The sequence below is a fragment of the Monodelphis domestica genome, chromosome 4, assembly GCF_027887165.1.
Source record: "Monodelphis domestica isolate mMonDom1 chromosome 4, mMonDom1.pri, whole genome shotgun sequence".
Taxonomy (NCBI): Eukaryota; Metazoa; Chordata; class Mammalia; order Didelphimorphia; family Didelphidae; genus Monodelphis; species Monodelphis domestica.
Window position 1 is genome coordinate 319,760,695 of NC_077230.1, and position 26,034 is coordinate 319,786,728.

Genomic DNA, 26,034 nt, shown 5'->3' on the forward strand with positions numbered 1-26,034 from the left:
CATACTGCAGATGATATTAGTATAGTTTGCATGTTCATTTGGGGCCATTACAGCATAATCCATTCCCTAAAAGCCCAAGATCCTGGTAAAAAGGGAAAGACATGACTCCCATTAATGTGTGTGATTCCAAGACTTTATTCTACTTCAATACTTTCTCATTCTGGTAGTTTAAGTTTCCTACAATTTCCAAATATATTAGAGCCACCTTCTTTTGAAAAAGGAAGGTCTGGGATCTTTCTTGTGCTTTTGATATCATGACTTCTGTTTGCTAGGATAGAAGTGTTACTTACTCTAGGGATTAGGTACTTCTCAAATCTAAGCAACATACATAACTACTAGAAAAAGAAACTGGTACTATTACATCTATGCACTTCTGTCAACCCTTCCTGTTCTTCTATAAAATTTTCTGATGGAAGTTCCATAGTTTTCAAAATTGTTACCTACCATAAATCTGAACCGATATATCCTATAGATTAGGCCACTATCTTCTCTAAGTACCTAAATGAAAAACGTGACTCAGATCACTTGGCCCTGATGAACCCACAAGTTATCTATCAATCTTGAAAAAATAAAACTTTTGATTATGCCTATAAGGTAGCACATGAAAAGACTGGACTTGCATCTAGCCACCCAAATCCCTTTTCCTTTACTTAAATGACTAGGCAAAGTCTGATAATTAGGCAATCAAGATTTCAATCTGTACATAAATGTTTATGTATATTGAAGGTGGGTGGATAGTATCAAGTATTTGATAAAAAATAATTGGACCTAGATTCTGGCTCCCAATAAGTTCCCTGGGCCTGGTCTCCTCATCTGTAAAATGAAGATTCATAGCACTACAATCAAGGAGTCCACCTCCTATTCAAAAAACAAATCCCATTTATCTCATGCCTGAGAAGTGGTGATCGAATCTCCATTTATAAACCTACAGCAACAAAAGAATTAACTTTTCCTCCAGGTATCTTATTCTACTTTTTGACAGCTATAATTGTTAATACAATTTTCTTTGGAGGCAGCTGGGTGGCTCAGTGGATTGAGAGCCAGGCCCAGAAATGGGAGGTCCCGGGTTCAAATTAGACCTCATACTTCCTAGCTGTGTGACCCTGGGCAAGTCACTTAACCTCCATTGCCTAGTCCTTGATGCTCTTCTGCCTTAGAACCAATACACAGTATTGATTCTAAGATGGAAGGCATGGGTTTTGTGTAATTAGGATCTGCTCCCCAGAATTTTAAATCCCAGCATCCCACTTTCATTCTCAAGTTAAGTCCTTACATTTTGGAGATATAGTTTGGGTGGCACCCCGCCCCTCTCTCTCTTTTCCCCTGATCTCAGATGCGGACACAAGCTTTTGGGCAGGTAGGAGAATATACTCATGTGGTCTTATTTTTGTTATGTAATTAGGTTTGAACTTCTATTTCTTTTAGTTTATTTTCTTTCTACTTCAAGTGATTATTAATAAACTTTATAAATATAATACTTAGAGTTATTGGAAACTAATTTAAATCTTACAGTTTAAAAAAATAAAAAATATTTTTTTCTTTATGTTTACTTGAAATCTCCTTTACTATATTTTTGATCCATTGGTCTTAATTTTGCCCTTAAGGGTAAAATAGAACTTCGTCTTAACCCTTTTGCACATGATGACTCTTAAAATACTAGAAGGCAGTCATCATTCTTCCTCCTTACTCTCTTATCCATATTAAACATCTCCAAATCTTTCAGCTTATCCTTATATCCTATGTTTCCAAGTCACCTCATTATTCTCTTTCCCTGGATATATTCTAGCTTATTAATGTCGTTTCTAAAATATGGTGACACAGGACTGGATGCCACATTGAAGATGTGATCTAACCTAAGCCAAATACTTCTTTGCCCTGGAGAGAATACTTCTGTTAACCTAAAAAATGCATTAACTTTTTTGGCTACCATAAGATATTGCTGTCCAATATTGAATTCGTAGCCCACAAACTCCTAGACCTTTTCCTTATGAATTAGGCAGTTAAGTGATAGAGTGAAGAGTCCTTTCACATAGTAGGCATGAGCCCAGACAAGTCACTTAACCTCTCTGACACTTAAGATTATTTATCTATTAAAAATGGGCCAATAATAATTGTATTACATATCTTAAGAGGTTGTTGTAAGGAAAAGCACATTAAATTTATGAAGTGATATATAAATATTATCTAATAAAAGTTACTATTACCATATTTCTATAACCCATGCTATAAGCCATCCCTCCCAGCTTCAAAGTATCCATAAATTCAATAAGCCAACTATCTATGCCTTCATTGAAGACACTGACAAAAATGTCCAACAGAATGTGTTCAGACCTCTACCACACAACTCAATATTTACCTCTCCACAATGATATCCATCATCAGCACTCACTGGGTCTGATCAGTCACAATCAGGTCCCTAATTGTAGTCCACATCTCTTCATCATGTCCACAGGGAAATCATGAGAAATTTGGCTAAATGTGTTGCTGAAATCCAAGCATACTATGTCCGTAGCATTCCCTTAATCTATTTCAGTTTAGTATTTTAGTTCTAGAAGAACTTCTAGAAGGATCAGACTAGAGAATCTCTAGCTAAAAGGTCACTCTAACTCAAGGCTATATTGCTGATACCCCTCTGCACAGATAAGACTTTAATATATTTTTTCTGTTTTACATCAGTTTGTGCCATTATTAAAACTAAAGCACCACTAAATGACAATGTATTTTCACATATCTTATATTTCAAAGTGAGGATGGGGGTTCTTCAACACTTTGGTGTACTGAGCCCTACATAAGACAAAGACACTTACAACTAGTAATTATCCTTTCCAACAGAAGTAGAAAAAACACTTCAATTCATGAACTTCTAGTTATTTTTTCCTGTTGTGAACATCTTTAGACAGTGTAGGTTACAGATAATGTTCAAAAATATACTAAAATCAGACACTACTCTGAATGACTATATAATTGTTGACCAAGAACATTAGCTGTAACCTTCGAGTATAATTATAATTAGATCAAATTCATAAGCCGTACATAACAATGTTATGTATAGTTGTAGATTCATACATAGATAAATATCTTTAGGTCAAAATTTATTCTTCATAGTACTTTTTTGTTTCTCAATTTTATATTTTAATCTGTTCTTGTGATCATGAGCTTTAGAGTTTCATGGCATTGGTATATATTTCTAAAGTAAAAACAAATGGACAAATGCATCATTTAAAAATACTTTGGAAATAGAAAATAATCCATGATGCTAAATTAAGGGAAATCTCACTAAAATTAGTAAAATATCAAGTGCATCCTTGGAAGTTGGAGACTATATGGTTTAACAAGATTGTTCTCCTTTATCAACTCTCAGAGGGCACCCTCAAACCTCAGGTCATCCAGGGCATCAGGCCATGTGGCTACCCAGCAAAAACTCCCTTGGGAAAAGGTCTTTGGGATGCTAGAGACTGATTAAAATGCCTATTTTTCTACTCACATATCCATGCATCCTTTTGAGCAGTCACATGAATTACTAAACATGCCAGAGAAATTGTTGAGGTAGTAGGCACGTGGCCACGTCCGCCTCCGGTACTTGAAGTGTGGCAGCCTCCTGTTGTCAATTTCATTACAGAAGGTAATAGGCACAGATTCAGTTCCGTGGCTGATATCAGAGTCAGAAACAAAGACTTCTTTCTTCGGTGTATTCCTATTCAACTGCACATAGGTATTGAAAGAAAAATTATGCAAAAATAAAAAGCTACTTTCTGTCTCAAGCAGGTAACGGTGAACTTCCTTAAAGTTTCTCAAACTCCTTCCACAAGGGGTTTTATAATTCACATGGAATGTGGCATAATTAGAATTTGTCTTTGCATGTCGCCTTTGGAAACGACATAAGATGGGGATCATGAGTGGGTTTTCTACTTTGGAGGTGAGAGGTATTTTCGGCAGACATGTATCACAGCAGTCATGACTCTGATAGGGCAGACTCAAAGCTAGTATTTTCTCTTCATAATTTGAAACTTCATTTTCCAAAGTTAGAACTGCTATGTCCTCCACGGTTCTGTTAAAAATAACAAGAATGATTAGGGACACAAATTTGCAGAAATCTACCTTAAAAAAGAAAACAGACATCATAATGGTAGTCCTATCATACTGGTGTTCTATCATACTCTACTACAAACCCAAGTCAGAACCTGAAATAACTACATTTTGTTGCATTTAAGTCTGATACAGTTGTTCCTAACTTCAGATTATAAACCTCTGGCAATTCAGAACCATACCTGGTACTATGTAGTTCATGACTATGCATTAAGTTTATTCTAGTCAATAGACAATTTTCAGATAGAGAAAAAAAATTTTTTTTGAAAAATTTATTTAGTCAATTTAGAACATTTTCCTTGGTTACAAGAATCATATTCTTTCCCTACCCTCCAACCACCCCTTTCCATAGCCGATGCACAATTCCACTGGGTTTTACATATGACCTTGATCAAAACCTATTTCCATGTTGATGTTTGTACTAGGGTGATCATTTAGAGTCTACATCCCCAATTATCCCCTTCGACCCATGTAACCGAGCATTTTTCTTCTGTGTTTCTACTCCCGCAGTTCTCCCTCTGAATGTGGATATTGTTCTTTCTCATAAATCCCTCTGAGTTGTTCTGGATAACTGCATTGCCACTAATAGAGAGTCCATTACATTTGATTGTACCACAGTGTATCAGTCTATGTATAATGTTCTCTTGGTTCTGTTCCTCTCACTCTGCATCACTTCCTGGAGGTTGTTCCAATTCACCTGAAATTCCTCTAGTTCATTATTCCTTTGGGCACAATACTATTCCATCACCAACATACACCACAATTTGTTCAGTCATTCCCCAATTGAAGGGCATCCCCTCATTTTCCAATTTTTTGCCACCACAAAGAGCACAGATATGAATATTCTTGTACAAATCTTTTTCCTTATTATCTCTTTGGGGTACAAACCTAGCCGTGCTATGGTTGGATCAAAGGGCAGATAGTCTTTTAGCCCTTTGGGCATAGTTCCAAATTGCCCTCCAGAATGGTTGGATCAATTTACAACACCACTAGCAATGCATTAATGTCCCTACTTTGCCACATCCCCTCCAAAATCCATTACTTTCCTTTGCTGTCATGTTAGCCAATCTGCTAGGTGAGGTGGTACCTCAGAGTTGTTTTGATTTGCATCTCTCTGATTATAAGAGATTTAGAACACTTTTTCATGTGCTTATTAATAGTTTTGATTTCTTTATCTGAAAATTGCCTATTTGTGTCCCTTGCCCATTTATCAACTGGGGAATGGCTTGATTTTTTGTACAATTGATTTAGCTCCTTATAAATTTGAGTAATTAGATCTTTGTCAGAGGTTTATGTTATGAAGATTCCCCCCCCCCAATTTGTTGCTTCCCTTTTCATTTTGGTTGCATTGGTTTTGTTTGTACAAAACCTTTTAAATTTAATGTAATAAAAATTATTTATTTTACATTTTGCAATTTTTTCTAACTCTTGCTTGGTCTTAAAATCTTTCCTTTCCCAAAGATCTTACAAGTATACTATTCTGTGTTCACCTAATTTACTTATAGTTTCCTTCTTTATATTCAAGTCATTCACCCATTCTGAGTTTATCTTTGTGTAGGGTGTGAGATGTTGATCCAAACCCAATCTCTCCCATACTGTCAATTTCCCCAGCAGTTTTTGTCAAATAGTGGATTTTCTTCTCAAAAGCTGGGATCTTTGCATTTATCAGACTGTCTTGCTGAGGTCACTTACCACAAGTCTATTCCACTGATCTTCCTTTCTGTCTCTTATTGATGACCACTGCTTTATAGTATAGTTTGAGATCTCATACTGCTAGGCCCCCTTCCTTCACATTTTTTTTTCATTATTTCCCCGGATATCCTTGATCTTTTGTTCTTCCAAATGAACTTTGTTATGGTTTTTTCTAATTCAGTAAAAAAAGTTTTTTGGTAGTTCGACGAGTATAGCACTAAGTAAGCAAATTAGTTTGGGCAGGAGTATCGTTTTTATTATGTTACCTTGTCCTACCCATGGGCAATTAATGTTTTTCCAATTATTTAGATCTAGTTTTAATTGTGAGGAAAGTGTTTTACAGTTGTGCTTGTATAGTTCCTATGTTTGTCTTAGCAGATAGATTCCCAAGTATTTTATATTGTCTAGGGTGATTTTAAATGGAATTTCTCTTTCTAACTTTTGCTGCTGAATTCTGTTGGAAATATATAGAAATGCTTATGACTTATTTGGATTTATTTTGTATCCTGCAACTTTGCTAAAGTTGATTATTTCGACGAGCTTTTTAGTTGATTCTCTAGGATTCTTTAAGTAGACCATATCATCTGCAGAGTGATAGCTTGGTCTCTCCTCATTGCCTATTTTAATACCTTCAATTTCTTTTTTCTTCTCTAATTGCTACTGCTAGTGTTTCTAGTACAATGTTAAATAATAGAGCTGATAATGTAGAGAAATTAAAACTATCATTAGTCACATTAAAAATGTTTTATATCATTATTAATCAATTAGTGCACAATTCTCAGGTACCACCTCACACCTATCAGGTTGGCAAATATGACCAAAAAGGAAAATACATGTTGGGAGGGGATATGGAAAAAGTGGAACACTAATACACTGTTGGTGGAACTGTGAACTAATACAACCATCCTGGAGAGCAATGTGGAACCATGCCCAAAGGGCCATCAAATCATGTATACCCTTTGACCCAGTAATACCACTACTAGAGATCAAAGATAGGGACAAAGGACCTACTTGCACAAAAATATTAATAACTACTCTTTTTATGGTGGCAAAGAACTGGAAACTGAAGGGATGTCTATCAATTGGGGAATGGCTGAACAAGTTGTGGCATATGACTAAAATGGAATACTGTTGTGCCATAAGAAATGGCAAATAATATGATCACAGAAAAACTTAGAAAGACTTACATGAAGTGATGAAAAATGAAGTGAGCAGAACCAGGAGTTGTACATGGTTAAACAGTAATAATATGTGATGATCAACTATGAATGAATTAACTACTGTCAGCAATGCAGGGATCGAAGACAACTCCAAGTGATTCACGATGGAAAAGGTTATCTATCACCATAGAAGGAACTGATGGAATCTGAATGCAGATTGAAGCATAGCATTCTTTCATTTTATTTCCTCCATGAATTTTTCTCTAATGTAAGTGATATATTTCTTCTTTACAACATGATGAAGAAATGTGCACTGTATGATAATTGTAAAAAAATATAATTATTTAAATTGCAAAGTTTAAATTCCTTTTGAGAAGAATTTTAGGTAAAGAAGATGCTACCTCTCTGAATCCAGAACTGAACTGTTGGAGAAGCCACCATGAAGAAGCCTCCAGACCACAAGTTGCACAAAATTGAACTTTGGGTGTGGTTGATTGAACATTTATTTGTATGTATACTTTTATGCCAAAGGGGACTGCCCCCTAACGGCTTTTTGTCAATGTGTTCAGCAATTATTGGTTTTATTCTTTTTTCTCTTATCCTCACACTATTGTAATCTTTTAAGTTTATTATGTTTTTATGATCCTTTTGGGGGAAAATTAATTTTTCCAAAAATGATCACACGGGGAAATGTAAAGAAATAGACTCGAATACAGGACTACAATCCCCACGAGCCTTTGCTCCACTTCCCCAGAATGCCTTGTAATCTCACCTGGGCCGAGATCGAGAAGGTATTTAAGCTGATTCAAAGGCTTTTGAGAGGCTCTCTCTCTTGGCTCTTTTTGGACTTCCGTTTTGGAGCAGGCTCTTGCATGATGTGAGGTTATTTTGTCTAGGCCTCTGGCCTAGGCACATGTTTCTTACTTGTATATTCTTTAATCTTTAACCTTTAATAAGCCTCTAAAAAATATAATACTTCTTGCAGAGAGAAACTAATTTCTACCTGTCTCAGTCTCCCCATCTCCCCTAAATTTTAATCTTTACATAATACATGTACAACTTATATCATCTGCCAGCTTGGGGAAGGGAGACGGATAAGAGAGGGAGAGAGAAGGAGAGAACATGGATGGCAAAATTTAAGAAAATGATTATTAAAAATTATAATGACATGTAAATTTTTTTTAAGTTTATTACATCACTTATTAAATTCCCAGTTGAGGCAATACCTAGTTCACCCACTTACAAACTCAGGGAAAAAGCAGTTAACTAGCTGCTTTTCATTAGAATGTGAGTTGACTGGATCTGTCCATTTCCCCTTCAGTTATTATTATCAATACTAATAGCTACACTGAATAGCATCTTAAAGATTTTCAGAGTTTCATATAAAATATTTCTTCTACTAGCCCTATGAGGTAGTTGCTATAATTATCATCCCCATTTTAAAGATGAGGAAGCTGAGCCTTAGAGAGTTTAAGTGGCTCACAGAGCAAGTCTAAAGCAAAATTCAAATTTAAGCCTTCCTGATTCTAAGTCCAACATTATCTGCTATCCTACCTTGACTATCTATCACTGGAGAGCTCTAGACCCAGATGAAAATGGTGAAAGGGCAATGAAAAAGGTGAACACAATAGTTCCAAATAAGAAATGGGATCAGAATTTAAAGCCTTGTACTATCATGAAATCCTGTAGTTTTGCATATTTTGTGCTTTTAGTTGTCTCTATTCATTATAAGAGGCATAATATTTTAATTCCACAAATCTTAGACTTGGGACTTCTGGGGAAAGACTAGACTCAGACAAGGGAACCAGCTCATTTGTCCCTGTCCCCAACCTCTAGGAACTAAGAGACACAGAAAGAAGCATGCTGATAGGTAAATGACAAGCAGACACAGACAAAGATGCGTGCCCAAGCACAAGAGTGAAGATAACACAAAATAAAACCAAAACTAATGATGAGTACTCAAAAGACCCAGTAGTAGCTGTTCCTGATGCTCCTATGACTACTCTCAGCAGTACTTCTCCAGGAAAGGAGGCAGGATACTAGAAGAGTATAAAGAACTCAAGAGTTTCTGTTGAAGGAGAGCCATGGCAAGACAAAGATATCTAACCTGCCTCTGTAGCAGCTGCTCCCATGGCAGGCCTTTTTCTGGCAGCAAAATCTCTAAGGTCTAGGAGCAGAGAAAGATCTCTATAGCATCTGACACTGTCAATTGCCTTCTGCTCCTGGATACCTCTTTTCTGGCTTATTCTGGCACTCTTCTCTCCTAGCTCTTCTCTTATCTCTATAACCACTTTTTAGTTTCTGTTGTTGGTTCTTCATCCTATCACCCATATTAACTGGAGATGTCCTGTAAGGTTTAACCTTGAATCCTCTTCTGTTTTTGCGCTATCATGTTTCACTTGCAGATATCAGCCCCCATGAGTTTAGCTATAATCTTTATGCAGATGATTCCAAGATTTATACATTTAGCCCTAGTCTCTCTGCAGAGCTAAGTAACATATTTCCAAATGCCTCCTGTACATCTTGTACTAGATGTCCCCATACACATATCAAACTCAACTTGTCCAAAACAGAATTCATTTTTATCTTGTCCCCCAAACCTCTTTAATCATAACCCTTACTCTTAGTATGGCATGCACCACCATTTTTTCAGTCAGTATTATCTTTACATTTTCTCTCCTTCCTGTCTCCTCTCTCCCTCTCAGATACCTCTCTTTCTCCCTACTCATATAGCTACAACTTTGGTTCTGGCTCTCATTATCTTTCACCATAACTACTACACCCTGCTACCTGGGATTCCTGCCTTAATTGTGTCAAGGTCATTTTTTAAAAAATTTTATGGAGCCAATTTTAAATATTTTTTATTCTCCAGAACAAGAATTGCATTTCCACTTGTTTTTATACAATATTGATAAAGTGCAATGTTGTTCACTTCTCCCTCTGCACACATTCAAGTATTCAGAATGCCCAGATTTACACAGTAGCATAAATGTTACTTTTTAAAACTGCTACTGCCTTGGCTACAAATTTGAGTTCTTCAATTTTTGGAAAGTTGTGTGGAATGCTTTTTCTTCTGGCATGTTTAGTCAACTTCTTCAATGGTAGGTCCAGAAGAAGCACCTCCAGATGGGGCTGCTTCATCTCCTGGGAACCCACCAGGCATGCCCCCTGGCATGCCTCCTGCACTGATACAGCCTGGTGATAATGGGGCTGCAAACTTTTTCCAATTCTTTCTGCTGATGCTCAAATTCTTCCTTTTCAGGAGTCTGGTTCTTATCCAGCCAGTGGATTATTTCATTGCATTTGTCAAGGATCTTCTATTTGTCTTCACCAATTTTGCCTTGCAGTTTCTCATCCTCGACAGTTGCTTTCATGTTGAAAGCAAAGAGAATTCTTGGAAGACACCTTGACTCTCTGCTTCTCATCTTCAGCCTTGTACTTCTCAGCCTCCTGGACCATGCGCTCAATGTCTTCTTTGCTCAGATGACCTTTGTCATTAGTGATGGTCATCTTGTTCTCCTTGCCTGTGCTCTTATTCACAGCAGAGACATTGAGGATGCCATTAGCATCAATAACTTCAATCTAAAGGACATCCCTCAGGGCAGGGGGGGATTCCTGTGAGTTCAAACTTGCCTTTGTCATTGCTCTCTCACCTTCATAAATCTGAATAAGCACAGCAAGCAGATTATCAGAGTAGGTGGTAAAGATCTGAGTCTGCTTGGTGGGAATGATGGTATTGCATTTGATCAGAATTGTTATGACTCCACCAGCAGTTTCAATTCTAAAGGAAAGAGGAGTGACATCTAGCAGCAGCAAGTCCTGCACATTCTCAGATTTATCTCCAGACAAGATGGCAGCCTGGACAGCTGCACCATAGGCAACAGCCTCATCAGGACTGATACTCTTGTTGAGTTCCTTGCTGTTGAAGAAGTCCTGCAGAAGCTTCTGGATTCTTTGTGAAATGGTTTGAAATAGACGGGGAAATGGGGGATAATTGGAAATGGGCGCAAGTTGTAGCATATGATTATAATGGAATATTACTGTGCTATAAGAAATGATGAAATTTAAAAACATGAAAAGACCTACATGAAGTTATTGAGAGTGAAATGAGCATAACCAAGAGAACATTATATAGAGCAAAAGAAATACTGTTTGAAGAATGTCCATCTCCAGAGAAAGAACTGATAAAAAGTAAGTAATAGTTTCATATATAAATATATCTTTTGTCAAATGATGCCCTCTCTAATGGCGGTAGAGTAGGGAGGGAGTTCCCTGGATATTTTAATGTAACAAACAATTATATAAAGAAAAAGAATAGAAAAAAATGAGGGGGGAGGTGAGGAATAGGAGGGTAACCTACTTGTATAACCTACTTGAGTGATGCCAAGACCTTACATTACAAAAGAATAAGTTTTTTAGTCTTGCTCTGTTTTTGAGTCTGGACAACCTTTAAATTCCTCTGTCTCCTAAAGCCACTTGAGCCTTGCTTTCTGCACAACATATCTGGAGCTTCCTTTCTCTTCCAAACAGCTATGTTCTTTCCCACAATTTTCCTCTATTACGAAATCTTTCAGCATGCACTGAAGCCTCAGAATTCCCCTCTATCTAGGATCATCCCCCTTCTTAGTTTCATTCTGTAAACATATCCCTCCACACTCAGCTTATGAAAGTTTTGTATGATTTCATTCCTTGTTTTGGCTCAGGCTATTCACTGTCAAGTGACTTTTTACACTTAGGGTGCTATGTAAATAATGAATGCATCAGTTTTCATTGCCATTTTCATTTTGCCCAGACACAATAACTTTAGCTATTCAAAACTAGTTTCTCCGGCATCTCTTCCAGTGTCATTATTTGTCTCCCTTCTCTTCAACTGGTATTTTTTTAGGTTTTGATCTATTTTCTGAGAGGGTGAGGGAATGGAGTATTAATACTGCTGAAACACAGCTTTTCATCTCTAGAGACAAAGGATAATTTTCAAGGACATGCTACAGAAAGAAGGAATTCTGATTGCCTTAGGTCTCAAACAAGTATTACCTGAAAGCTACCCTTAGCCTGAACAATTCTGAGTTCAAAATCAAAAAAACAAATAAAAAAAAGTTTAAGTATCTTAACATTTAAATAGAAGTGAAATTCACTTAGTAGGAAATTAGAATGCCAAAGATTTATACTTACTATTGTCCACTTAGCTTAACTTTTATAATTACAAATAGAGTACTGTGAAATCTGGTCAGGTAGTAGTTACTAATCATAGAGTGAAAAATGTAGTCTTGTATGTTACCTAATGTTAAGTGGACTCCGAGACAGAGAAATCTGAGTCCATCCATTATGATCTTCTTACCAAGTCTACAACTCCACAACATCACTTCTATTATCTCCTTTGCTCTAGTCTCTGATGAGGAGATAGCTTCTTCTTCTTTTTTTTGCCATAGTCAATGCCTCTACTTGTGCCTTTGAAACAATGCCCTGTCTTTCCTGATAGCCTAACCCTATGTTAATCTCTTCTCTCTATAATATTAGCTACTGGCTCCTTTCTTGCTCTTTAAAAGAGATGTCTGTATCTTCCATATCCTTGAAAAAAATCCAGTGTGATTGTGTCATTTCATCAAGAAACATGCTGTAATTCTCTTCCCCTTCGTTATTAAATTCCTAGTAAAAACTGAGGACTATTATAATTTCAAAGAAATCATGGCACACTTCCACTATCATTATCTAGTTCTTACAATTTCTATATTTCTTTGACTTACTGATTTATTCAGATGTCACTACTGTCTCCATTTATCTCTTTCTTGTTAAAGGAAGTGTTTAGCATTTCTACTTTTTTACATTTATAGTTTCCCTACGCCCTAGTAATTTTAGCTCCTTCTAACCCCTCATCCCTCAAGAAGGCAATTTGCTATAGATTATACATGTGCATTCATGCAAACTATATTCCATATTAACCATCTTGTGAAAGAAAACTGACCAAAACCATGTCCTCAAGAAAAATAAAGAAAGTAAAGTATGCTTCAATCTACATTCAGAGTCCGTCAGTTCTCACTCTGGAGGGGGATAGTATTTTTCATCATAAATCCTTCAGAACTGTCTTGGATCACTGCATTGATCAGAGATAGTTAACTCATTCCCAGCTGATCATCATATAATACTGTGATTATCTCATACAATGTTCTCCTACTTCTGCTCACTTCAATTCTCTTTATCAGTTGATATAAATCTTCCAAGGTTTTTCTGGAACCATCCTGCTAGTCATTTCTTATAGCACAATAGTATTCTATTACAGTCATATATCACAACTTGTTCAGCCATTCTCCAACTGATAGGCATCCCCTCAATTCTTTGCTACCACAAAAAAAAAAAAGTTGTTTTAAATATTTTTGCACAAACAGGTCCTTTTCCTTTTATCTCAAGATACAGATCTCATAGTGGTATTCCTGGGTGAAAGGGCATGCATAATTTTCTCTAGCCCTTTGGGCATAGTTCCAAATTGTTCTCGAGAATGGCTGGATCAGTTCACAACTCCAATTATAGTGCATTACTGTCCCAAATAATCCACAGCCCTCTCAACATTTGCTATTTTTCTTTTCTGTCATATTCTATCAATCTAATAGGTGTGAGGTGGTATCTCAGAGTTCGTTTAATTTGCATCTCTACTCAGCAATGATTTAGGGGGCAGCTAGGTAGCACAGTGGATAGAGCAATAGCCTAGAGTCAGGAGGACCTGGGTTAAAACCTGACCTCACATACTTCCTAATTGTGTGATGCTGGGTTAGTCACTTAACTAACTAGCTTTTGTCCCTCTTTTATCTTAGAACTGATACCGAACAGAAAAATAAGGGTTTAAAAAAAGTGATTCAGGGCATTTTTTTCATATGACTATAGATAGCTTTTCTTCTTCTGAAAACTACCTGTTTATATCCTTTGATATGGTCTATTTTTTCCAAAGGCACTATCTGATGCTGAATTTTACATATGTTGTTTAATAGTCCTATTCAGAAGATGTCATAAATCTTCCAGTTAAGTTTGTTTCTATTTTTCTTTTTCCTTATATTGTTAGATTTATCCAACTCTGAAACAGGAATGCTAAAGTCTCAGAATTATTGTGTTACTCCCCAGGGCCCTTTTACAATTGAGTTAATTTTTCTTTTACGAATTTAGGTGCTATGCCATTTGGCAAATTGATATTTAGTATTATCATTGGTTCACAACTTCTAGTTTCTTTAAGAATCAAGAAATTAAATTAAGAATCAATAAGAATTTTCTGAATGCCTACAGAAATAACCTGGAATTCTAGTCAGGAAGTTTTTTCAGCTTGACTTCCTTCTTTTATCATCAGTATAAATAGGGGAATATCAAATTCTTACCCTGATAAGGAGAATAAAAATGAGAAATAATTTAGTCTGTCCCTCCTTTGAGAGCTGGGGCCTAGAAATGGGATAGATTACGGATGTAAAGCTGGAAAGGACCTTAGTGGCCATCAAAAACAACCCTCTCATTTTAGAGATGAAGGAAATAAGGCACAGATAAGCCAATTCACTGTTCTAAGGTTAAACTGCTACTAAGTGTCTGAGGCAGGATATGAACCCAGGTTTTCCTGATTCTAAGCCCAATCCTCCATGCATGAACTCTCCTACCTCTCAACCATCATTTTGCTTTTTAGACAGAGACCTGACCAAAGTGACACGGATAGTATGGAGCAGAGACAAGTCTTGAATCTAAGTCTTCTGCATCCAATCCTTGTGTTTTCTCCACTACACTCTACTGCTTCTTGTCAGCAGAAGTGAATGCACATGGAAATAAGTTGAAAACTTATTTTTAAAACTGCTAAAGGGTCACTCAGAGGCAAGAATAGCTATGGGTGAAGTCACAAATTAATAAACAAAGGAGACATTTTGCCCCCTTTCTTTATTGGAGAAAAATCAACAATATAGTTTTAGTTATGACCCTAATGTTGACATTCAAACAATGAATGCAACTACTACAGACAATCTGGTTACTTTGCCGAAGATTCTATATGACAGCATAAAACTACCAAAATTCTATTTTCTACCAAAATGTTTTTTCTACCCATAGGTTTCTGTCAGAATGATAGCCATAACAACTGGGGAAAATTAATAAGATCTCATCAAATTTTGAAGATTAACATTCCTTTCTCCCTTTAATCTTGCAGTATCCAACCAATTTCATGTGTCAAAAAATGTTTAATTTATAAAAATGCCACTTCATGAAAAACATTAAATCAGGGAAGTTTTTCTATTAAAAAATAAAGTCAGTTTTTTAAACAACACTTACCTTTAAGCTAATATCAAAGCTCATCTGAATCTATACTTTTTAGAAATCTCATATTGCTATACTATCAGAACATCTAAAAACACCTGATTTGTCTCATCTCTCAGAAGGCAGAGAGTGGATTGATTGCAATTTTACATGCAATTCTCACCAATAAGGAATGTGGAAATGGGACAGGGTAGCTGGATGGCTCAGTAAATAGAGAGCCAAGCCTGGAGATGGGAGATCCTAGGTTCAAAACTGGCCTCAGACACTTCCTAGCTATGTGACCCTGGATAAGTCACTTAAACTAAATTCCTCAGCTCTTAATGCTCTTCTTTCTAAGACAGAAGTTAAGGATTAAAAAAAAAAGGTGATGGGAACCTTAGAGGAAAAAGTGACTGTCATCTTGGAATGCATGCTAAATAAAAGAACATCTTGGCCTAGTCAGACATCGTATCCTTGATTTTAGAAAAATTAATTAAAAGAGTTGAGGGAAGACAGGTATGATCCCAGAAACACAGACTCTAAATAGGAACACAGCTCAAAAAGAATAGGAAACTCTAAAAAATAAAAATCTGATTATATGAAAATCCTAAAGAAGAAATAAAGGGAAACTAACAAAAGAAATTAGACTTGATTGTATAAGAATCTAACAAACTTGAAAAGTAGGAAAGGGGTTAAGAATCATAAATGAATACCAAGAAAAAAGTGTGTTATGTTGCTGAGCGAGGAGAAATGTCAAAAGTAAATTAGTAATTTCAAGCGAAATATATAGCCACAAAAATCTAAAACTAAAGAATGCTAGCATACAGTCATTTCGAAGCTAAATGTATAAGCTCATATGTTTCTGTTTTTGCATCACTTGCCATTTTAAATATTACTATCTATGTGATAATAGTGAACACTTAAAATTAGGCCAGGGAGAAGTCCAGCCTTGGAAAACTTTAGTCCTCTATAAGAATAACACCACTTATATATATGCCACATGGTCTCAGGGGATCTCTAAGGCTACAACTATCAAATCTAAAAGCAGAGATAGTTCTGGCCTCAGTAACATCTATCACACCTGTTTATGCATTGAGGGGACTCTTAGGGGTCATATATCTTGTTGTTCACTCAAATACAATATCTTTTATTTTGTATAGTCACAGTAACAGGCTGGGACAATGAGCTAAAATGAACCAAATGATATTTAATGGAGGCAGCACGACATATGCATAGATAGAGCATTGGACTTTTAAGAGTCAGAAAGACTGAGTTTGAATCTTGCCTCAGAGTTACTAGTTGTGTGACCCTGGTACTTAGTCACCAAATCTCTCATATTCCTCATTTGTAAGGTATAAGGTTCCTTTGAGGTCTAGATCTATAATACTATAATTCTAATGGGAATAAGCAAAGTCTTATACTTAAGGTTCAAAAAATCAGTTGTAAAAGTTCAGGGCTTGATGGAAGTTTATTTGATAAAAGCCTAGACCTTTTTATTGACCATCATTTCAAAATGAACTAACATTATGATGAGGTGGCTAAATAAAGATAATTTTACTTAGGCAACATTAACAGATGTATAGGATCTTGAAAAACAGGAGGAAATATTTTCACTCCATTCTGAGCAGGTATATCTGTATTTAGCAAATTGTATTATATGTTGTGTGCTATAGGGTAAAAAGGAAAATGACTATTGAAGAAGATACAAAGGAGGTTGTCCAGAATAGGGAGGGGTGTGGAAATTATCTTGTGTGAGGACCCAACCAAAGAACCAAGTATGTCTAATCTGAGGAAGAAAAGATTAAGGCCGGACAAGAAAGCCATCTTAAGATACTTTAAGATTACATGCAAAAGAGGGAGTTAACTTTTATTTCAGAAAGCAGATAAAGGATCAAGAACAAGCAGAATATGGTGACTTAAAAGGAAGAACTTTCTAACAACTAAAACTGTTTAATAATGAAATATCCTTCAACATCATACACTCATCACTGAAAATGATTCAGGAAGAGTCTGCATGACCACCTGTCAAGAAAGGTTATGGAAAGGAATCCTAATTCTGCCTTTGGAGGAGATTGGGTTAGAAGATGATCTCTCCTTTTTCTTCCTTATGAAGATTCCTATGATTCTGATTTCACACAGGCACTTAAAGCTTCTCACTCTGTGGCTGCTCTCCACTCAGAGGAAAGAAAGCACTGGGTAAAACTTTTCACAATCTAGGTTAATTAGAAAACCTTCAAACACTTGGTTTTTCTTAGAAATTATTTTTATAGGCTTTATATTTCTTTTAAAATAAAGTTGAGATATTTGAATGTTTGCTTTATATTTCTAAATTACTCAAAACTGACCCTCACAAATGTATTAAGAAGAATTTTCATCTTTCAATATTCAAATGGAAAAAAGGGCAACTTTATAACTTTCTTTCTTTTCCTGAAAGAATGCAGTAACATGTGTCCAGCTACCAAAATGTTATGTTATTTAGAAATGTCCTTTGACGTGATTTTAAGCTCACATGCTGCCTGACTCTGTAGGCCAATGACCTGGAGCCAAATTCTTCCCTTCCACTTTCTCCTCTTCTTATTTGAGGAACTCTCACTAATACTAGGGACACAGTAGGAAGAAGCAGTCAGCACAGCTCAGTTCCCTAAAGTAACTTTTTGGCCCTATCCTGAGGCCAATAACTTTTCCTTTCTGGTCTCTCTTCTACACTCTCATTTTATAAAAAACACACAGGGAAAAATGTTATCTCAACCAAAACCCAAAGGTAGCCATTTTAACACTTTTCACTGTGCCATCAAAATAAATTTGAGAATAAATGGAGAGATATTATCCTTAAGGATACAGAAATTAGAATAACCTTTTACCAGAATAATGTGACCAGCACTTTTCACATTTAATGATTCAAGTGTTATCTTTTAAAGTCACTGTTGGCAAAGAATCTGCTATGTCAACAAGATCCCAATTTCAATTTATGACAAAATTACCTTTATGAGACATAAAATATTAATTACTATACAAATAAATTTAATTTGCATACATACAAAATCAATGAGTCTTCTGAATTGGAGTCTTCCTGTGATGTTGGAGGTAAAATACTTGATTTGCTTTCTTGTTCACTGTCCCTGTCAGTTATATCATCATCTGTGTAAAGAATTTAAATGTGAATAATAATCATGTCAACATAAAAATCACTTCACCATAGTGACTGCTGAAGCTTGCTTTCTAAGTAGTCAGTTAGGCCTTAAGGTTTCCTGAGATGTACAAGCCAAGAAGACCTTAAGATTAGATCCAAAAACTTAACCACTACACAGAAAGGCCCACAGTGGGAAAAATTTAGTATAGGCTTAAATCTGTCCTCATGCTGAGTTTTTCAATCCACCTACATTTTGGAACAAAACTGGGGGTAAATAAATACCCCATTTGAGCTTACAATTATAAAATCACAACATAAATTTCAATTGCTTTAGCTATAACATCATAAAAGAGGCCACATCATGGACTGATATTTCAGAAGTGACTATATTGTTCTTTGTGTATCTTTTTCTCTTCTAAAATGTGTTTATCTTTCATGTATCCATATCTGTATCTCCTTATACTCATTCTTTTCTCTTCCTGTATCTTCCACTTTTGCATTTGTGTCTTCATTTTTTACTCCCCTTTCTCTCCCTCAGTGTTTCTAATACATAAGTGAAATATATTCATGTTCATTATCTGTTGCATTTATTCTTTATATATTGTTTTAATTTTGAAAAGAAATGTATTATGTTTTATGTGGTATATTCTCATACCATTTAAGTAATGGAAGTAATCTTATTCAGTTCCTTTGTATGCATGTGAATTAGTTTGGATTTTTCTTTTATGGCCCTTTAAAATAAGATTATCTTCAACTCAACATATATATATATAATTATGTTACATTGATGCTCTGGCACAGATTAATCATACAGAAAGGTCTAGCAGATAAAAGATCAGTTAGAAATACATATCTATCCCCATTATACCATGATGCCTCATGTAGGAGGCAATATAGTATAGTGGACAGAGTGGTGACCTTGGAATCAAGATGTACTCTGTTCTTCCCATGACATCTTGGATGTGCGATCTTACATGTCGCTTAATCTGCCAGTGAGTCAGGCAACTTTCTTATACTCTTAAATTGCAGAGCGGGTGCCAAATATATTGGTAGAGGCAGTTTTTTTATACCAATAAAGTCACTGATCTTGTCAAATGCCCATCCAATTGGATGTGTATATGTGCACATGCTAGGAAATTTAAGTAATAATTTGAGATTTACAAAGCACTTAAACACAGATTATCCCATTTGATCCTCACAGTAACTCTATGAGATAGGCACTACAGGTACTGTCCTTACTTTACAGATGAGAAAACTGGGGCTCACAGAAGTTAACAGCATTTGCCCATGGCCCCAGGACCATTAAAGTTCTTCTTGATTCCAACACCAGCATTCCTTCCTCTATACCAGATTGCCTTTTCAGTAACCTTGTGAGCAAAGAAAATGCTTTGTAAACCTAAAAAGCCCTATACCAAATTCTAATTATCATCATCAAGTTTATTAATATATTTAGAATGAAGGAATCCCTTAGAATGAAGGAATCCCATGAGACAAGAAATCTGATATAATTAAGCATAGGAAGTTAAATATGAACCATGAGAACTGCAGAGGTACTAGAAAATAATTAAAGCAGCCAGACTTACATATCTGTAAATAAGAATCTCTTTTTTCCACTTTCATTTTTCTGTAGGATACATGTAAATGTATTTTTAATACATTTGAATAAAATAAAGATTTCCAGGTTGGTTGTCAGAAATGGAAATACCTTTTGACTTTTCAGTTCAGAATTAAATTGGATGGTGGAGGGTATAATGCTTTCTTTAAAAAATGTCTTCTATTTTACTTTCACAGTTTAGGGCACAAATTACATTTACATAATTATAGGCTAGAGAACTGTATCTTAAGGAGTAATCAGTGCTTTAGGCCAAGCTTGGGAAGCCTTGAGTTCTATTCCTGGCTCTCAGATGGCTTATTATAATCTCAAGGTCATAAAAAGTCATTATACCCTCTGAGCCTCAGAAGAGCAATATTTACTAATCGAGAAATAAATCAGGAGGGATTTGAATTTATTTGTTACACTTTTTAAAACTAAAAAATATACATCTCTTAGATGACAATAAGCTTTTAGTGACATATTTGCACTCAATTTAAAAAAGTAAATGTCACCATTTCCACCTTTCAACAAAAGTTGTACAATTTATTTTTTTAAAGAAACAAATCTTCCCTTTCTATCAATGAGATCACACCTACCACTCCTTGTCTCTTCTTACATTTCAGAGTCAGCATCAGTCTAGTGGTATCAAAAAACCAGTCATTCTCCTTTAGGGTTATGGATGATACTTGATTGCAGTGGCTTGCTACAAAATGTTATTATGAAAGGCAACTGGCACCTAACCTTGGAGTAGTACTAAGGTTGGAAATGTTTTTTAAAATTTCTCTGGCTAACCTAGTTTGTAGTCATCTGCATTTTTATAAAGGTAGTTATAATTATAAGAACTTAGTAGATATCAAAATTTTAGTGAAGTTTGATCATATAGTCACAATAATTTGAAATAGGGATAACTAAGGAAAACAATTCGTGTTGGTGTTGTAGCCCCTCAGTGTATTTCTAAGGTAGAAAAAATTTCATTCTGTCTCTATAACCCACTGTCTTGCACAATCCCTTGCAGACGGTTGGTGCTAAATAAGCTTTTGCTAAATTGAATTTAAAATGCTTGGAATTTTGATGGTAACTTGCAATACTAATTAAAATCTGTTCGATATTTTATATTTTCCTTTACATCTAATTAATGCTTGAACAAAGTTGCTATAGCAGAAAAACTTATTTTGTCATATAGAACTTTCATATTATCCTCTTCTAAACTCACTTTAACATGGCCAAGCCTCTTAGAAGTCAAGTTAATTAGGAATAATGAAACTTTACTATAACCTTGATCTCTCTCTCTTGTTATATTATTGGGTAGGGGAGGAAGAAAGAGACAGTTCCTGGTGGGAACTGAATTTGTGGGAATCTTCATTTTATAAAACAAATCATGATCTGGAATAAAATTTTTAAAAAGAACCCTTACCTTCCTTTTAGAATCAACACTCTGTATTGGTTCTAAGGCAGAAGAGTGGTAAGGGATAGGCAATGGGGGTTAAGTGACTTGCCCAGGGTCACAAAGCTAGTAAGGGTCCAAGGTCACATTTGAAACCAGGACCCCCTAATCTCCAGGCCTAGCTCCCTATCCATCGTGTCACTTACCTGCCCCTGCAATCATGACTTATGTGTATCTCTTGTTGTCTTGAGTTAATAAATACCATATTAAGGTTGAATAGCCTGCCACATGCAGAGAAAATACCTAGATCACACAAGAAAGGGTACATGTACATACCTTTTATCATTTATAAAATGTACATACCTTTTATCAAGAGTAAAGTGTTACTTGTAACTGCTTCATTCACCAGGGTCATGGCTTGGATGTACTCTGTGTGGAAAAAAAAAGAAGAGGATGGAGGCATGGGGAAGGAATGTGAAGGGTTGTTCAGTTTCTGATAAATATAACAAAAGATAAAAACTACAAGAGGATCTCTAATATATAAAACAAAACATTTTAGGAAGAAACTAAGTTTCAGAACTGACTGAAAGAATGCTGATGGGGCCAAACCCAGATAGTTTTAAAGATAATCTGTACACTGGAAAAATGAATGGACTGAACAAATATAATGTAAGTTTTTCTTCCAAAAGATCATCAGCAAGGTTGTTTTAAATGGCAGTGTAGTGATAAAAGCCCAGTAGTTTCAAAAGTAAGCACCTTGTCCTCATGTCCCAAAATTCTTATAACATGTTAAAAGTAAATGGATCAAGGTGCAGCTGAGTGGCTCAGTGGATTGAGAGCCAGGCCTATAGATGGGAGGTCCTGGGTTCAAATCTTAGCTCAAACACTTCACAGCTATGTGACCCTGGACAAGTTACTTACCCCATTGTCTAACCTTCTGTCTTAGAACCAATGGAAGGTAAGGGTTAAAAAAAAAAAGTAAATGGATCACCAATGCAATAAAGATAAATGCAAGAAATTATTTTGTTTTTTTCTAATGGTACTCAGGATAGTTTCATTATAACTGTAATACCAACAGGCCACACTGGGCAGACAGCAAGTTCAGGTATGTCAAACTCCTCCCTTCATACCTTGATTTGTGGCTGACCCATCTTTGATCTTTTGTTTCAATGACAACAGTACATTCTGTACATGTTCAAATATCAAGTCCAATTTTCCATCCTCTTCCAGTTCCCTCCAAAAAGCTTTTGCATCACCTGAAACACAAATATTATGTTAAAAAAAGAAGCAAAAGGATGTCTTGGAGGTAGGGGGGACACATCATAGACCATCCCACAAAGTTCACATGAAGCTTCATTTAAAAAATACATGAAGTAGCACCAGTGAAGTTGGTATCTTTCCATTGCTACATGAAAAGAAAAAAGAATTAAACTAATGGCACAAACAAATCAGTTTCCTTTTTGAAAAGTTAAGTTTATCATGTAATAAAATGTTATCTTCTATAAGGAAGCAGAAACAAAAGATACCAAAATAGGACTGTCTTCAGCTCATGTGCTTCCAAATTCTAGAGTTAAATATAATTAATCTTTGACTCCTATATGAAAGGGGCATCAGAAGAATACGTTATGTTAGTTTTTATCTTTCACCCATCTTTCTCAATGCTCATACAAAATAAAACAGGTGACATTTTTTATATAAAGCAATTCTGCTACATAATAGTACCTCAACTACACCACAAAGAGCTAACTAGTGTTGGAAACATCCCTAGAGACAATCTTTGAAAAGCTGAAATCAGAAATTTGAATGGCAATTAAAATTAATTGGCAGAAGTCATACATCATAATACTAAATTTAGAAGCAATATAAGTACTTCTCAAATATTAAGTACACTTTATTTATAAAATGTTAGTATGGCACAATTAAGTACAATTAAGATGATACATAATAAATGGACTAAATGATAATGGATGGCATCTGTCACAAGAAATTTTTTTAATGGGCCAATTCTTCCTCCATATAAATTAAAATTCACAAGGTATTCCTCATGTACCTATAAATCAACAAGATTTTGCCGAGTACTCATACTATGCAAGGGATCTGTGGGTGATCCTAAATATTATAAGCTATGTAATCCATACTTCCAATGAGTGTATGAACTAGTTGGGAAGATAAGAAATTATGTAGAAGGAGGAAAGAAAATCCAACCATTTTTGTCAAGGTATCCTATGGTCCCAGAAGTATAAAAGTGCATTCCTCTAAGGGTACAACTACATTTACAAAGGGGAGAACTGAGGTAATTATCAAATTTATTCAAGCAAAAGATATATTTGCTTAATTAGCTGACCTTGTAGGTGAAGTATCTCGTGTAAATGAACCGTGACTACCTTAATTCTCCTTTCTGCACATATGTATTCAACTAAGCATCCACTATGCCACAAATATTGTTATAAGTGCCTACATTAGGTACAGAGTACCAGAAGAGAAGAATGAGCTGGGATGAATTTTATTGGAAGAAGTATTTGCATTGTTGAGACCACAAATCCACTATACAATACATTATAACAAAATTAAGATGGTTACCAAGCACCAAGTCTTACAAGAATTTCCAAGAAAGGGATGATCATTTCTATGAGTACCAAAGAAGGAAGAAGCAGTATTACCCTTCCTTTAGCACGCACTTACTCTTCAACCTGTGTGAATTAAATATCTATAAGACCATCAGATCTCCAAAGTCTTATGTTAAAGGAGTCACAGAATCATCATGTATCCTCATTTGCCAGCATAGCAGGCAGAATTCCAGACAGCAGAAGTCAAAGGATGTGAAGTGTGGGGACTAAGGTAAAAAAAAAAAACCCTGGCCAATTGGAAGATCTTGGGGAAGGGTTAAAACTGAGCTTGAAAAAGTCAGTATGTGAAGTGGGTTCGCGTACAGTCAGTCAGTCTCTCTCTCTCTCTCTCTCTCTCTCTCTCTCTCTCTCTCTCTCTCTCTCTCTCTCTCTCTCTCCTCCCCCCCCCCCCCCATTTTTGGAGCTTGTGAAAGATCTTTCTCTCAGTCATCCAGGCACTTATTTAAGCCAACTCCAACAAGCAGAGAAGTGGGAACCCAGGACCTCAGGCTCATGGGCTCTGGTTCCTTCCTGAACTCAAGCCTGCTCCTTAGCTGGCCTTCAATTTGTCTGGCCTTATTATGAGGGTAGATGGGCCTCTAGGCCCCCATTGTGAAATGGACCAGTCCCCATAGAGAATCTAGGACTGGATGGAATAGAAGTAACTTGGCTGGGGACTTTTAAAGTTAGATAGGCTAAAAACCTTGTTTCTCTTTCTTTCTTTTTACTAATAAATACTTATAAATTTAGTATAAAATTTCCAAGATAAATTTTTATTCCCAACAACTACCTCCACCACAACTTCCACCTTCATCTTTCTGCTGACTTTGCTTTCTTCAAAGTCTCCAGGTGTCCCTTACTTACTAAATCCAATGCACTTTTCTTAGTCTTCATCTCTCTTGAGCTTTAGACATCATGAGACACCAATGATCAATCTCTACTTCTTGGTTTTCTCTTCTACGTTGACACTACTCTCTTCTAGTTGGTCTCCTGTCTCATCGCTTCTTAATCTCCTTGGTCACTTCACCTTACTCTTTTTTTTAAAAAACGTGGGCATTGCTTAAGGCTCTACCTTGTCTCTCTATACTCACTGTATCTTAGAGATCTAATTCAGTACTATGGCTTTATGATCTCTATAGATTTGGTTATGATCTCTATAGAGATTCAATTAAGTTTGACAAATATTTATTAGGTGTCTGCTATGTACTAGCCACTAGGGATCGGAGAAAAATACTCACCAATTAAGAGGTATATATGAGGACTTAAAAATGTATATATATTTGCCCTTTATATTTTCCTTGAGATACAGTCCCACATTTCTAGCTACCTGCTGACATCTCAATGGAACCAGTCCAAAACTGACATTATCAACTACTTCTTAAAACAAAGCTATCACCTCACCACAAGTTCCCTATTTCTGTTGATCCTTTTCTTCCTAGTCATCCAAGTCCAAGGAGGAAAGTTACTTGGGACTCTTCATTTCTCTAACCACTCAGTTACTAAGTTTTGTAAATTCTACTTCCAGAAGCTCTCTTGTACCCATCTTTTCCTCTACCATCCCAATGTAAGTCCAGGTTGTTATTTCCTTAGGTGGACAATCATCATCATCATGACAGTTATAGAGTTCTTTCAGGCTTCACAAAGCATTTTATAGGCATTCTCTCATTGGATTCTAAAAATAAACTTGTGAAGCAGGTACTATTATTAAAGAATGGGAAACAAAGACTGAAATACGTCAAGTAATTTGCCTAATAAGATCACACAGGTAATTCTGAGGCAGTATTCAATCTTGGTTGTATCTGACTCCACCACTTTACATTTCTGTCCTTCATTTGAATTTTCACAAACTTGCTAAAATAATCTTTCTATTCTCCTTCACTAATTCAACACTCCTGTCAAACTGTACTATTAACTGTTCTCTTATCTCATCTTCTCCTCTTGAACCTCCATACCTGAAATGCATAATCTCTTTACCCCTTTCATTAGAATTCTTTCTTTTTCTTCAAGGCTCAGCTCAAGTGCATCCTACTTCCCTATGTGAATATCCCTCCCCAAACTGTATCCTATCTTCAATGAAATTACTACCTTGGTTTACTTTTTAAAAAATACAAATGCATCTGACATTCCTTCTA

At 35.8% G+C, this 26,034-nt stretch overlaps 1 protein-coding gene across 1 annotated transcript in view; it reads right to left on the reverse strand.

The window, feature by feature from the left end:
- Positions 1 to 26,034, reverse strand: part of SETDB2 (SET domain bifurcated histone lysine methyltransferase 2) — a 94,539-nt gene that overhangs the window by 65,015 nt on the left and 3,490 nt on the right. The window contains exons 2-5 of the mRNA XM_056826129.1: positions 22,427 to 22,552; positions 21,660 to 21,725; positions 18,227 to 18,326; positions 3,485 to 4,048 (exon numbers count right to left, since the gene is read on the reverse strand). Coding sequence (XP_056682107.1) covers positions 3,485 to 4,048; positions 18,227 to 18,326; positions 21,660 to 21,725; positions 22,427 to 22,552 — 856 coding nt within the window. The remainder of the gene's footprint in view (positions 1 to 3,484; positions 4,049 to 18,226; positions 18,327 to 21,659; positions 21,726 to 22,426; positions 22,553 to 26,034) is intronic.